We start from the raw sequence: 14,840 nt of genomic DNA, 5'->3' as shown, positions 1-14,840 counted from the left end.
GTTTATAAAGAGAATATTATCTTTTTATTAGTATTAGACTTAGATCCTTACAGACTCCACGGCGAAACTGGGTGCAATCTTCTCATTGATCTCCATCAGTTTGTCAGCAAACAGCTGTCTGTCCTCTGTGGCCATGATGGACTCCACTGGGGTTCCTAGGACCTTCACCCCATACTTCTCCAGGATGCCACTCTGGAATAATTCAACTCCTGAATTCCGCACAAACACCAATCCACACAGATGCATGGTTAAACATACAGGCAATTTAAGAAAAATATGCATATGCCATCTGGTGAATGCTTTAATATGTTAAGAGCCCTACACTAACATGAGTAGCACATATCTTTGGTGTAAGTCATTTCCAACCCTGTCATTGTTAGTGCCTTGCACAGAACTACACAAGGAATGTAACCCCTGTCCCTGACACACAATCAGTATTTTCCCCTACTTGACCTCCACAGAGAACAGAACCACAAAATCTGCAATCCTAGACATTGACGTAAATAACTGCATGTCTCACCGCAGTTGAGTGCAGTCTGTCCACCCATGGAGAGCAGGATGCCATCTGGACGCTCGGCCTTGATCACTTCAGTTACAAATTGTGGCGTGACGGGCAGGAAGTAGACGGAGTCGGCCTGCTTGGAGCCCACCTCGTTTGTCTGAACCGAGGCTATGTTTGGGTTCATGAGCACTGTCTGCACGTTCTCTTCCTACAACATCATATCAACATGATCTATTAATTTAAAAGAAAACTAAAGTATAATGAAGATGAATGATAAATAATCACTCTCAAAGACATCACAGACTTCATTGTCACAATATCCATGTCTTTCATTTGAAATGTGCTACTGTAGTTTTTCTACCAGGCATTTATTTCTGCTGGTTAAAATACAACTTTTGACAATAAGCCTTTTTCACAGCAGAGCTTTTGACTTGCCATAGCAGGAAAAGCAGAGGTGTTACTAAAACATGTCTCTGTTCTGTCTTGAGAGCCATGACAGCGTGCCAACATGCACAGTAGCAGGACACTGAAACCAAAGCAGCTAAATGGAATTGAGCCACCCTATTTTCTTATTTACACTTGTGATTTTGCTACTATGTCAAAATCGTAGAAAAGATTTCAGTCGTAGTCATCTGGACACTGTTTTCAGAATCAAGACGTTTCGGCTCCCGTTTCGGCTCCCATCCGGAAGTCATTCTCAATTGAGAATGACTTCCGGAAACGTCTTGATTCTGAAAACAGTGTCCAGATGACTACGACTGAAACCTTTTCTACGATAGAACACTCCTGGACGAATGAGGGACTACACCGTCTTACTATGTCAAAATGTCTAAACTTCTTTCAGAAAGTCTTGAGAGTCTGTTCTAAATGTTAAAGAATGTATTTTTGGTATTGTCTACAACTTCTATGAAAAGACCAAAACTAATCCATTCAGTTCAGTTGTGGTTTGGCAGGCACATCAAAACAAACTCATCCATCAGTGTCACATAGCGCCAAGCCCATTTGTTTTAACATACATAAATCCTTAAAAGAACAGGTCACCAATTAATTGTTTGATATTAATATAGGCTCAGTAATTTTCTAAAACACCTGGGCACAGGATTAAATAGTGTATTTTTTGGGAACAATTTTCAGCCACAGATTAAACACACACTTAACAGGATGTTTGATCTTTTCAAAAATCTTTTGCATATTACATTGATGTTGGTTAATATCTGCTTCAACAAGAGGTGACTGCCAGCATCTACAGCATGTTCAAACATCATGACGAAGATGAAACTTTTGATAGTTGTCACTGGGTTATAGCTAAATTGCTGTTATCTCTTACCTTCATGGCCTTGATGGCCTGAGATCCAGAGTAGTCAAACTCTCCAGCCTGACCGATAGACAGACCACCAGAACCCAGTACGAGCACCTTTGACACCTGTATTTACACAAATAGGCCGGTAACACCACAATAATTAACAGCATGGTGACCCTGATGTAAAACTCCTTGAGATGTAACTAATGAACATCATTTCAGTTACTTGAAACAATATTAAAAAATTATATATATATTTAATAGTCTGGTTCCCAACTTACTCCCAAAATTTACATCCTGGTATTTTCCTGTAAAGTGACCTATCTGACATATTCTCTGGTAACCTTTTACACCCTCAAAGACTTTATCAAAGTCCTGGACTTTCTCCATGTGGAACATACCGCAGCTCTGGGAGGAATGTGGTGTTTCTTGGGCATGACTGACACTATGTTGGCGTCCTTTCCTTTCTTGATCAGGGATATGAAGGCATCAAAGAGGAACTGTAGAAACAAAGGAAAATACTAATGTAATGACAGTTTGAATAGTATATTAAAAGTATTAGGAGGAGCCTAAAAATAGTTTCAGGTTTTTTTTTACTGTTTGTTTTTTTAAATAAAAAAAAAAAAAAACACCCTGGTGGTCGATATAAAGACAAAGCTCTGCTTGAGGGTACAAGGTTTTGGATGTGGAATAAATTTATTTAAACCTACTGATTCCCAAGGTCACTTATGTTTACTTGTACATGGATGGGCAAAAACCATGACACTTGTCACAAATATTAGAAAGTAGTTAAATGATCTAGTATCTATATAAACTAAACAGTGGCATCAGTTACAACACAGTTACAAGTATAGTTAGAACAAGTCTGCTGTGGTACCTGTGGCCATTGTTAATGGTATGGGTTGACTAAGTAAGCTAAACATGCTTTTATGACAAATTGTAAGTGACTGTTGACAGAGAGGCAAACTTTTTGCATTATGCAGAAGGCAAACACTTGATTAGTTTTATCAATGTCTGAGAGAAATGCATTCAAAATATGGCACTTTACTGACTAAATAAATATTTGTCATGGGCACAGTGCAAAATTTTTGTGATGCCCCCAAAAGTCAAACCCAGGTGGAAGGCAGGAATTCACCAACAGAGCTGTCAACTGCATGTTTTGGTAGAGGACAGGTCTTATTATTCTGCCTTAATATGACAGAGGTTACAACATACTTTGACCAGGACTCGAACTACAGCCCTTGCCTGTCATGTGCGAGACAAAAACTGTAACACAGAATCTTCAAGGCTTTATTGTAGGGAAAGGGACAGGCACTATTAGTGGTCATCCTAAACACCTGTGGCCCCCGTGCAGTCAGGCACCAGAGATAATTCCACCTTTCACTGCCAGTGATGTAGTAACTGGTTATATATTCTACTTTTTTTTTTTTTTTTTACCACTATGTCTGGTTTACATACCATACAATACACACATAAACAAATTACTTTCCCCACCTCATTGCTGCTTGCAGCTGTGTTTACTGTAACTTCCAATTCAAGTCTTTTTTCACAACAGATATTTTGGACATTTACACTAGACAAGACTTCAACTTTTACTTAAGTTGCATCCTGTAAAGATAACTATACCTAACTTAAGCATTCAGGTACTTTAGGTAGCATTATCAAAGTCTTTAATTACCTCTGTGTCAGTGGGACCGCCTTTAGCCTCCGGGTGAAACTGGGCCGTGAAAACAGGTTTAGTGTTGTGCATGATGCCCTGGAAAAGATGCAGAGTTGATATAAGGAAACTAAAATGTTGTTATTTTGTAAACTAAGGTCTGTAGACTTTGTAGTGTTCCATAGGGTATCTTATTTGCAAGAGTTGTGCTTTTTACCAAAAACCCATAAAACAAAAATATCAAAATGCCATGCTGTCTTAGAAAAAGACTTTAACACAAGAGTGAAATCAACCTCATTGGTGCCATCATTGGCATTGATGAAAAGTGGGCTCCACCCTAGGGGCAAGGACTCGCTGTCTATGCCGTAGCCGTGGTTCTGCGCCGTAATGAAGGCCTGGCCCGACATTACATTCAGCACCGGCTGGTTCTGGCCTCTAGGGAACCACAGACATGCATAAAAGACAGTATGTATTTATGACTTCTTTAAGGGAGAGGATATTTTAAAATCTCTGAAACCAGATTAAAATCTTAAGATCTTTTTGAGGATGCTTTGAGAGCGTATATATTGTGCCTAAATTATGCTTAACTATTAAAGAGTTCACCTGTTGCCCATAGGTAGCTTATATGACTTAGCTCCTGCAGCCAGAGCAGTGATCTGGTTGCCCATACAGATCCCAAACACTGGCTGGGGACGATCACTCTCCAGAACCTTCACATGACAAAACACAAACAAATAATATTTATTAATGTAAACTGTAGATCAAGATACAAATATAATCTATGTCATCAAAAAAACGTGTGAAATCTGGATAGCTGTGTACTTCTTTTACAATGTTGCAACTTCAAGAGTAAACAAGGTCCCTCAATAATATACACTTTGCTTGAAAATGAAAATATTATATCAAAGAAGTCAGATTACTCTTAAATGTAAAAATATTGCTTATGGATGGAATATTCTAGCGGAGTCTTTGTAGCAGAGACAATTACAACATGTAGCACTATAAAAAGTCAGTTTTCTGAAGTTAAAAATATTCCAACAGCACCACGTCCTACCTTGCGGACATTGTCGATGAGCGTCTTGGCCAAGGATGGATCTCCTGGTCCATTGGAGATGAACAGGCCATCATAGTCCAGACTCATTAAGTCCTGATCCCATGGTACAAGGTGGACTTCTGCACCCCTCTGCACACAGAGACATATAGAGAACATAAGCCATTCTGTAATCTTAGGCTATTGCAACTTAATAGTTTTATACAAATTTGAAACCAGTTCAGAAATTGTCCCTCTAGTTGTAATAGCTGTTACATGTGTTGTTATTGTAAATAAACCCTGTCCTAATGCTCTGTTACAGAAGTGACCCATGCTCTCTTTAAACAAAATCTCCATACATTGGCAAACATTAATTATATTTAGTCAAAGTCTAAAGACTAAAGTTCTCCAGCGACATTATTGGTTATCTATATTCATGATACAGTTAGAGCAAAACAAAATTGTCTCTCATTTTCTCCTACAAACTCTATCTCTATCTAGGTCAGGTTGCAGAAAATATGTGGCATGATGTTGACTTCTTTTCTATATCCGTGCAGAGAAGGTCATTTGGGGCTATGTCATAAAAACATAATTTAAAAGTGTGCAATCTAATGAGGATGCACACTCAACAACGAGGATGTGTTTTTACTCCCCCTGCATCCATTCTCACCTTAACCAGCAGGCGAATGATGTTGTGTTTAATACCACAATCAACAGCAACAACTTTAATTGGGTTTCCTTTTCCAAAAACTTTGGTTTCCTAGTGGGTGGGGGGACAGAGCAAAGAGAGGTTAGCACTAATCGTTTACACGTCATTTGTAGACAAAGAAAATATGATCTGAGTTGGTCTATTGTACCAGGTCTACCAGGTGTAATGGGAATAATATAATAGTTAACAGCTGTTACCTTAGTTGAGACCTCTGCTACCAGGTTTTTCTGGTTGGGATCAGATATCTCAACAGGCTGCCCATCAAATTCAATTTTCCCCAAAACTGTGCCCTGAGGAGAAACCACAAGCAAAATAATAGCAAATGAGCGAATGATCAACCAATCCATTTGCGAAAGATGTAGCAGTTCAGACCTTTGTATTTACAGTACCTGGTCTCTGATGACCTTGGTCAGCATTCTGGTGTCTATTCCAAACAGTGCAGGAATCTTCAAAGAAGGAAAGTAAAATTTGTAAATTTACCAGCAGCAGAGTCCTACTCTCCTCTGAGATTACAGCAGATATTTGGAAATTTGAATGCTAACCTTCTCTTCTTGCAGCCATTGTCCCAAAGACTTGACCGAGTTCCAGTGGCTGTATTCATTGCTGTAGTCTTGAACCAAAAGACCAGATACCTAGAAACACCAATGCACAACACCTTAAAATAAGCCTTAAAAAAGGCTTATTGTTTAGTCTATAAAAATGTCAACCAGAATTTCTAAAGAGTCCAAGTTAACATATTGTTGTCCAAAATCCAAAAAAAGGTATTTAGTTATAGTTATAAGATCCAATTTATTACACTCTGCATCAGCATTGCCGTGAGGATGCGCCTCACGGCCATGCTGATGCAGAGTTTGCGTCGTCAAACACCTATATCCATCTAGAAAACTAGCAAATATTTACAATTGAAAAACTGAAACCAATGATGTTTAACATTTGTGCCTAAAAATTTTGTCAATAATAATAAGACTAAGAGCCTACAGCCATGCTGGTGGCTCTGTGAGGCTGTACTTAGCAATGCTTTGAGTTAAATGTTCACTAGCAAGGACCACACCATCAACAGATGCGTTTAAGTGATTTATTGACGAAAATGAAAGATTATGAGTGAAGCTTGAACTCTTGTACTACTGTCTGGGGAAGCTTCGTGGGTAATGCGCCGTATCACCCAGGCACGACAGACCCCCAAAAGCCTCCAGTTACTTGAGACAAGATTAAGCAGGTCTGAGATCTTTGAGATCTGAATGAATGTAGCAATGATATGCTTGAGAGGACCAACGGTCCATGATTTGTATTAATTGCTCGGGGATGCTGTTGCGGGAGCTGAGGTGGCAGCTATGACTCTGAAGGAGTGAAACCAGACCAGCAGAAATGCCGGACAAGGAGGGTACATGGTGAAAGTGCTAGTGGAACCAGAATCACTTTTCCGAACTCAGAGAGAATCTGTCATGGTTATGCTGGGATTTCCAGAATTTCAAGAAGTTTGCAAGGGTCTCGAAAGGTTTCGGCAGTGACTGGACTTTGAAGTAAAAGTCAGGTGTAAGCTTACTGGATTGGTTGGTTTGCTTTAAGTAAATACCATGGTATTGACTGAGAAATTAGACAAATTGGAGAAAGGCAGAGGCGGTGAATCCAGAGCATCTGAGGAAACCGAAAGCAAGCGAGAACATGGCTTCTAAGGTTTGAGCACCATTGCGGATGCTATATCCAGAGCGGATGGTGTGGATGCAGACTGAGCAAGTCAGCGGTAAGAGGAAGGTGGCGAGGACTTGAGCAGGATCTTGACGATGTCCTCTGAGAAGTGAAGTTATCAGAGAATGGCTGGAGGCCATACCCGGGCTGCCGGTTAGGATTTTAGAGATGCTAAAGCTGCTAGGGTAAACTTTGATAGTACGTGTTTTAATGGCCATCACTAAATGGGATTGGGTAACAAAACCGGTCATGGTTACGAGATCGAAGGACGTCGAAGTAAGACGAGACAGTTGAGGGTGATATGCTGTCGAAGATATCCCCCAGAGGGGCCAAATCTCTGAACTTCTGAAATGGGAAACAGGAAAGAGTCAGCAATGGCATTGAAATCAGGAACATGAGCTGCGCAGAGAAAATATAGGTGTGTTAACAGAATGCTATGTTAGGCATGCGTGGATGGTATGATAGATGGGGTGTTCCACCGAACTTGTTTATTATGTCTACGTCTGCGAGGTAGTCAAAGTATACAAGAATGGGCTTTGCAGGACAGTTCGCGGCCCCACGGAATAGCTGCGGCTATTATGGGGTAGATTTCAAAGAGAGCGGAGGAAGCGAGGTGGCTGGGACTCCTGGCACCGCCACCAGTGGACCAGTGGGGGCGGTGCCAGGAGTGCCAGGAGTCCCAGCCACGTCCTAGCTGAGGCAAGCTGCTGCAGTTGCTTGTAGTAGGCAGCAGGGAGCGATCCCAGTGCCAGGTTCCCCTGCTAAGGCTGGCTGCTGTGGTCGCTGGATGTTGGCAGCAGGGGACGCTGGCATCCCAGTGCCGGGTTCCCCTGCTAAGGCTGGCTGATGTGATTGCTGGAGCTGGATGACAGGAGGCGCTGACAACCTGGTGTAAATAGCCCTGGATGATGCAGGCTGTTGTTGCTGGTGTAGAAAAACCTTATGAGAGGTGGAGTGTCCTGGAATTATTGTGTTGGTTGCTCCATCTGAAGGTGATTGTGTAAGATATGATGAGAGGTTCTTTCTGGTGACTCCCTTTATTCATTGTCAAGAGCGCTGGAAAGATTTGCTTTGTTGTCCATTCTGTGAAAAACAATTCCTTTATCTTTTAGCGTTTTTGAAGAGTGGCAACAGTCCGGTCGGAATTTTATTAATGAAGGCTGGTCTTCGGGGGATCTTGCTGGAGCATGGTGACCCTGCGACCGGCTACCTGTTGTGAGCCTGTAGTGGTCGAGACGATGGCGGGGACTGAAGTTGTCCTATTAGGCGATGGATTCGGAGAACTGCAGTGGCGACGATGGACTGTCTTTTAATTGCCTCTTCCACTCTTTTCTGCTGAGGGAGGTAGGCAAGGAAGAGACTGTGTAGGGGCTTGCTGGACTCACTCCTTTCATGGACGGCTTTTGGATTACAGAGAGCAACGTTTCTGGCTTCTGCTGTTGGGTTTGCTGGCAAGGTTGATGGAAACTTGGAATGTGGTTATCTTAAATTCATCGTCCAGTGGGGATAGTGAGATGAAGTCCATGTTCAAGATGAAGTGAGTGAATGGATGAAGTTGCTCCTATCCACCTATGGAGAATGCAGGACAATGCCCACAGAGAGCATGTCTGATACAAAGACCTTAATGTTGCATGTAAAGATAAACAAATGTATCTTCCACAATAATCATTAAAAGTTTGAATACACAACCAGCAGAGTATTAGATGTCTAGCACTAAAACACTTTATAACACATACTCCCAACAGGTTCAGACTAGATGTGGAGAGCTTCCTGAAGAGCCACGGTGCATGACTCTTCATCCAGGCCATGAGCCTGTCTGCCTGAACCCCTACTCCCTGCAAAATGCCCTAAACACCTATCAGGCAGACCATGGGCCACTGGAGATGAAGAAAAGAGCTGTGTAAGTTAGACAATAAAATAATTTTTTTGGATTTTGAATGTGTAGAAATTACATTTGTGCTGCTCAAATGGTATGTCTTTAAAAAACTGGTAAGGTTAAGGACTCAAGAACCTCAAGACGCACTGTTTATGCAATCATATTAGTGATGTTGATTAATGTATACATGGATCTGTGTATAAATAAACTATGGGAGAGTTCACTACGTTACAGTATCTTGAGGATCAATGCGCACCGAAAACAACGTGCTTTAAATAGGCAAACAAAGTATAATGATGTTGTACTAACACATACATTAGTCAAGCAAAGTCAATTATATTCAAACAGCCCAATATCACAAATTGCCTCAAAATGCTTTAGAATCTGTACAATATATGACACCCTCTGTCCTTAGGCCCTCGATTCAAATGAGGAAAAACTCCAAAAATCCTTTTAATGGGGGGGGGGACAGAAAACTCAAGGAGAATGCGCTCTAGTTATTATATAATGTTAGGGGAGGGGCTCCAGTGCATCACTGAGCCATGATTTCAGCCCTGCCCAAAAAATCCTGTGGTGAGTGGTAACTCTTCAATTCAGTACTACATAGTTAACAGTCTTTGTAACATGTTTTAAGCAATACATTTCTAACATTTATAATGTGTATAGAAACAAGTTTCAGAATTTCCTTTGCACAGACTTTTAGAAATCATCAAATGATTATAATTTATCCTCAGGATATGAATGTCTGTAAAATATTTCATGGCAAATAATCTCATAATTCTTGAGATATTTCAGTCTGGAACAAGGTGGAACACCAGCGACCGACAGACCTACATTGTCATCCCTTGAGCCACGACACTATCATCGCTAGAAATTGTTGCTGATTAATTTTCTGTTGACCAATTATTTGACTAATCAACTAATTTTTCCCCAGCTCTAATTATGTTACTTCTTTGGAACACTAATAATTGTTGCTACCAAATATTCTGTGGCCGTATCCCAAGTCAGCACAGTAACAAGGACAAAAACAAAACAACACAATGGTGTGAAAGGATCAATGCAGGAATTCGTAATTAATACATTGCAGCGCTGAGGCCTCCATAAAGCCTAAAACCCCCAAACCACAGCAGAGATTCCTACCTGGATGTTTTCTGACTCCAGATGTTTTCTCAGGCCCAGCTCGTCCACCTCCTGGGTGTTGGGTACCCCGTAGTTTCCTACAATAGGGTAGGTCAGGGTCAGGATCTGACCTCTGTAGCTGGGGTCAGTCAGGGCCTCAGGATACCTAAAGCAGGGAAATAGTAGGACAAATGTGCCAGGATATTTTGACGTGATGATGATGACTCGACTCACGGCCCTCTATGAAGTCAGAAATTTCAGCGTACCTAGGTCTTGTGAAAACCTTTAAAACTAAATGAATACACTTAAGATGCAAAGTTGTCAAGATCAAAGCAATTTTGGTATCCTGAAATCTAAACTGCGCTTGTTCAAGGGCACTATTTTTTCTAAAATTGATTGTACTTCTTACCCCACCAGGCCAGTATTGAAGACCAGTTCCCCAGCTACAGAGGAATCATGCCCAAAGGAAAACCCTTTCATCCTGGTGCCATCCTCCAAGACCAGGTGGGCTGTCTGGGCCTGGGAGTTAAAAGAGAAAGCAGGCAGATGACGAGCAAATTCTTACCTAAGAATAATGCATTCCCTTTTTGTGAAGCGAGCTTAGAAAGACCAAAGGCAAAACTTTGAAACAGATGTGTTGTAGACTTTGAGTATAGGAGTGATGTCAACCAGTGAGCCTCTTGGACTTCATGCTGAAACTGCAGGTCAATGTGAACTGTGCTGTGAATGCTGGCACAGACAAATCTGTTCTTCTGTGTGTGTGTGAGAGAGATAAATATGTGACTATAGAGCTTGTGGCCATCATGAGCAGTGACCAATAGTATGCTTTTTCTTTCTTACATAAGACTCCTGTCCTCAAATACATCACATATACATAAAATGTATATTGATGTATACAGTGTTGATGTTTACAATGTATTGGAATCATAAAGAAGTCTTTCAGACTCAAAAGTTGTGTAAATTCTAGCCTGCACATTATGAGGTTTGTAAACCGTTATAACCATTCATCAACATGTGGGCTTTTATGCGGAAGTGTAACGTTAAGGAAGAGAACGTCAGATGCTCCAATCATGGGTGTGTCTCAAATATGATGCAATTCTTCCTGAGATTAAGCACATGGTGCACATATGTTCAGTAGCTGTATACTACACAATATCTTAAACATCTTATCACAGCAAATCTCATCAACCTACAAATACATTATTATTTTGATAGTAATTGAGTTGATACGCAGTAACTTTCATTTGTCCGTCACCGCTCCAAACTGCATTCAAAATCAGGCGATTTACTGCAGTTTTTCTAAATGGTCACAAACACATACCTCAGACAAATTACTTATTATGTTTTATTGAATCAAATGTAGCCAGGTGTCAATTCGGCGTTGACATCGGACAACTTTTTCGCTGCTATAACGTTACATCCACGCGTTCCGCCCACCATGCTGCAGCGTTAGCTTATTTCTGATGCAAGAGCGGTTAACTGTAACTGGTAGACTATGGCACATGGTTAAATTGTGTTAAACCAATAACAGTTTGTTGTGCTAGATCAATGCCGAATATACGAGCAGCTCCTGCTGTTTTTGAAAAAAGGCTGCAATAGCGTTTTCTATGCTTGTACACTTGTGTATAGGCTAGGCATCGCAAACTTTACAGATTTTTCTGCGAAATTCGGCCTAACGTCCAGAGGCATACTGCGGCGTTAGCGCTTGGTTGACAGCACGTCTGGGGGAGTCCTGACCACTGATAGCAACAGTTTTCACTCACATATCGTTTTCTTACCTTCACACTAAAAAGTCTAGTAGTTTGAAGTCTCAGCCAGGCCGACTTGTTTCCCACTCTTCTGCCAATCACGCATCCTTGTCTCAGGGATTTAACAACGCTGTAAGCTAGCAGGATTTTTGTCATATTAGCCTAAATTACTCTTTTAGTAGCATATAAAACTTAATAACACCACCGTCTAATAACTGTACAACTACGAGTCAAATGTCTTTTGAGGACAGATGAATGAATGTATGAGTCCTGAGCTGTTCCTCGTGTCCTCACAGAGAGTTCAACCCGTGTGCGTGGATAACGCATGAAGCGCACAGCGTTCAGATTGGTTTTACGTCACATCTGTTTAACGCATGGATTAAATATGAAAACAATGTGTTTTTGCAGGTGTTGAGTTTTAGGACCATTACAAACTAGCTTGAAACTTCAAATAACCTTTTTGAAGAAACATTTTTCTAAACATTCTCCTTAATTTTAAACAACTGTATTTCATCATAAAAGAAAAACGTGCCACATAGACAGCTTTTAAAAAAAGGCCAACACATTAGGAAATATTGATTACGTAAACAGCCTACATTTTAGGACAGTTGAAAAGAACTAAAAAAAAGTGCATGCTGACTGAGAATGAATGCACCTGCTTACAGCAAACTTGTGTATAATGCTTTCAGTGCAACAAACTCTTTACAGCCTTTTCTTTGAGGTCAGTTGCCTGCAAAAAAGCAAACTGACCATGGACAAACTGCATGGTGGTGGGATTAGAGTGGTCTGTGTATTTGCTGATCACTGCAAGACTGGTCCTCTGTGGAGAAGGCTGCCTGACTGCCACTCTGCTGGGTTCAGCAGTCTGAACAAAGTGGGTTTGAGTAATAGGACCTGTTTAGATCAGGAAAACCGCCACACTCCAGAAATTGGACTTTGAACAATACACTGTGCTCTCTACGTCACTTTGTGAAAGCTATGATGCCATTTGCAAATCTTCACCATTAAAAATGTGAGGAGGTACAGTATGTCACTTAATTTCCTCACATTTAAATTCATTTCCTAGTCATAACATAGTAAAATTCATTTCTGATTCTGGTTTACTTAAGTTTTATGTAGTTCCTCATTTGTTTAAACAAACCCCCTGTTAACTACAGATCATGTTCCCCTTGTCTAAATTTTCTCTGTGCCTCCAATCGATCTGTGGAGCACTGGTGACATCCAGTGGTAATGTTTGCTAACAAGTGGCAGAGGGCCTTTGAGTCAGTAAACTGTGTTGTAGCGCTTGATGTGTAGGTGACAGTGTAGCTCTATATGCATATATGAGTTATGGTAACAACTGAGAGGCCTCTGGTAACATTTTACTGCCAGCGTGTAGAAGCTGTAACAGCTTCACAGTTTACATGACACTGACGCTGAAGTCTTTCTACAGATCACATATGTATATTCATTGTTAAGTTTTTGGAGTTCAATAGAGGACCCAAATGCAAGACACCAGGCAGGCAGGTAGAAAAACCAAAAAGCAAGCTTCAATAACATAAAGCTGAATACAGACAACAAAACAGGAAGTAAAACAAAACTTGACACACAAGGAGCATGAACTTTCAACATAAAACAGGAAATAACTACACTAAAACCCCAAAACCATGACATTTATGTTATGTAGGTAGTGACTCATAAAAGTACAGGATATGTCTTTCTTCATACATAGCATTTATTCTCCACTAAGTATGATTACTCTTACGACTACAAAATAGCTGATGACCCTGTGCTGGTCCTCAGTGTCCAACAGACAACATTTGTAGCAGTAGGCTATTTTTTTGTTGAAGAAAAACACAGTTAAAGGTCCGTAATGGATCATTATCTGTCGATCTAGCGGCTGTGGTGATTAAAGTGTGTCCAAAAAATGGAATAAAATGAAGTACCTACTGTTTAACCAGGCTGCATTATTTTTTTTATTTTGTGGATCTTCCGTGACCGCATGGTACACTAGATAATATTAAACATTTGATGTCACTTTATACCTTTAAAGGAAAACAAATGTGAGGAATACAGTTGGCTGGAGTTTGCACCTGAGCAGAATCCATCAATGGGAGGATAAGAAGATGGCCCATTCAGTTCAAGGCCCACTCCAGTCTCAGAAAAAAAGTTTGTGTTGAAAGTGTTGAGTGAAGGGGGAATATCTAACATTAGCAAATTTATTCTGGTTAACTTGTGTAACTTTTATAATCACTGATACCATCTCTTCTTTTGGCTTTAGAGCACAGACCCCAGTACACATTAATATTTCTACCTGATCACTTCCATTTATGGTAATTAATTGTCTCACAATCCCAGTACACAATTCAAATATCTGACTTGGTTTTATACATACACTCAGCTTACTCTCCTATAGCTGCAAAATAGTTTATCTCCACACATTTTAGACCTTTAAAATTGTATAAAATGATTATTAATAATCAAAGCTTGTCATATGAACCTTTCTAAATAAGTGAAAGTCAGTGCTGCTAAAAGTTTATACACTATTTCACACAATAATGTTACGCTATCTTCCCAGGCTTCCTACTGTCCCTATACCATAATAAACTCTACACACACACACTTATTTTAGCAGTCAATCAAATGAGATTATTTTTAATTATTTTAATTTCAAATTCCATTGATGCTTTCCTGTTTTCTGCTGACTGTTTCTATTTTCAAACTGTTATGCCCTCAAAAAACAGCCGTGGCTACTTACTGTCAATAGTGAATCACATTCAATGGAAAATTGCTAGGTGATGATTGGGAGAACATGAGAAGCCTGTGCAATGTACTGTATGGCCCTTTATTACTGGGAGGGCTGTGATTAGCTGCCTTCTAAATTCCTCCACTGATTGGCTGGGGTGCGGCCTAATGAGCTCCAGTGTCTGTCCTCAGTGGAGGGACCCTGCATTGTCTGCGGTTTCAAGAGTGGGTTTCAGATGGTGACCAAGCTTAAGCAAGGACGTATATAGACAGGCAGGCTCCCTCGCCATTCTCTTTGCCAGGTTTCCAAGCACAGTCTTGGCCCTGAGATGAAATAATGGATGGCTGTTTCAAGGATCTATGATGAGGTTTGTTCAGTGCAGGATTAGACTGATATTGGCATTTTATATATATCATTCTAAGGCAAGAAGTTTATTAGACACAAGAATAAGATTTACAGAGCAGTACAAGATATGAGTGAATTCTCCT

The 14,840-nt window shown here is 40.5% G+C and overlaps 1 protein-coding gene across 1 annotated transcript in view; it reads right to left on the bottom strand.

Annotated features, from left to right (window-relative positions):
* cps1 (carbamoyl-phosphate synthase 1, mitochondrial) overlaps positions 1-11,962 on the bottom strand; it is a 52,905-nt gene extending 40,943 nt beyond the window's left edge. The window contains exons 1-15 of the mRNA XM_044215566.1: positions 11,658-11,962; positions 10,289-10,398; positions 9,901-10,045; positions 5,741-5,830; positions 5,588-5,644; positions 5,396-5,488; positions 5,160-5,249; positions 4,514-4,642; positions 4,063-4,169; positions 3,753-3,894; positions 3,481-3,558; positions 2,204-2,302; positions 1,830-1,925; positions 521-710; positions 52-209 (exon numbers count right to left, since the gene is read on the bottom strand). Of these exons, the coding sequence (XP_044071501.1) occupies positions 52-209; positions 521-710; positions 1,830-1,925; positions 2,204-2,302; positions 3,481-3,558; positions 3,753-3,894; positions 4,063-4,169; positions 4,514-4,642; positions 5,160-5,249; positions 5,396-5,488; positions 5,588-5,644; positions 5,741-5,830; positions 9,901-10,045; positions 10,289-10,398; positions 11,658-11,783 (1,710 nt within the window). The 5' untranslated portion in view covers positions 11,784-11,962. The remainder of the gene's footprint in view (positions 1-51; positions 210-520; positions 711-1,829; positions 1,926-2,203; positions 2,303-3,480; positions 3,559-3,752; positions 3,895-4,062; positions 4,170-4,513; positions 4,643-5,159; positions 5,250-5,395; positions 5,489-5,587; positions 5,645-5,740; positions 5,831-9,900; positions 10,046-10,288; positions 10,399-11,657) is intronic.
* Positions 11,963-14,840: the final 2,878 nt, after the last annotated feature.

This window comes from Siniperca chuatsi, linkage group LG12, assembly GCF_020085105.1.
Source record: "Siniperca chuatsi isolate FFG_IHB_CAS linkage group LG12, ASM2008510v1, whole genome shotgun sequence".
In the NCBI taxonomy this organism is placed as follows: domain Eukaryota; kingdom Metazoa; phylum Chordata; class Actinopteri; order Centrarchiformes; family Sinipercidae; genus Siniperca; species Siniperca chuatsi.
This window is presented reverse-complemented; position numbering and strand designations above follow the sequence as displayed.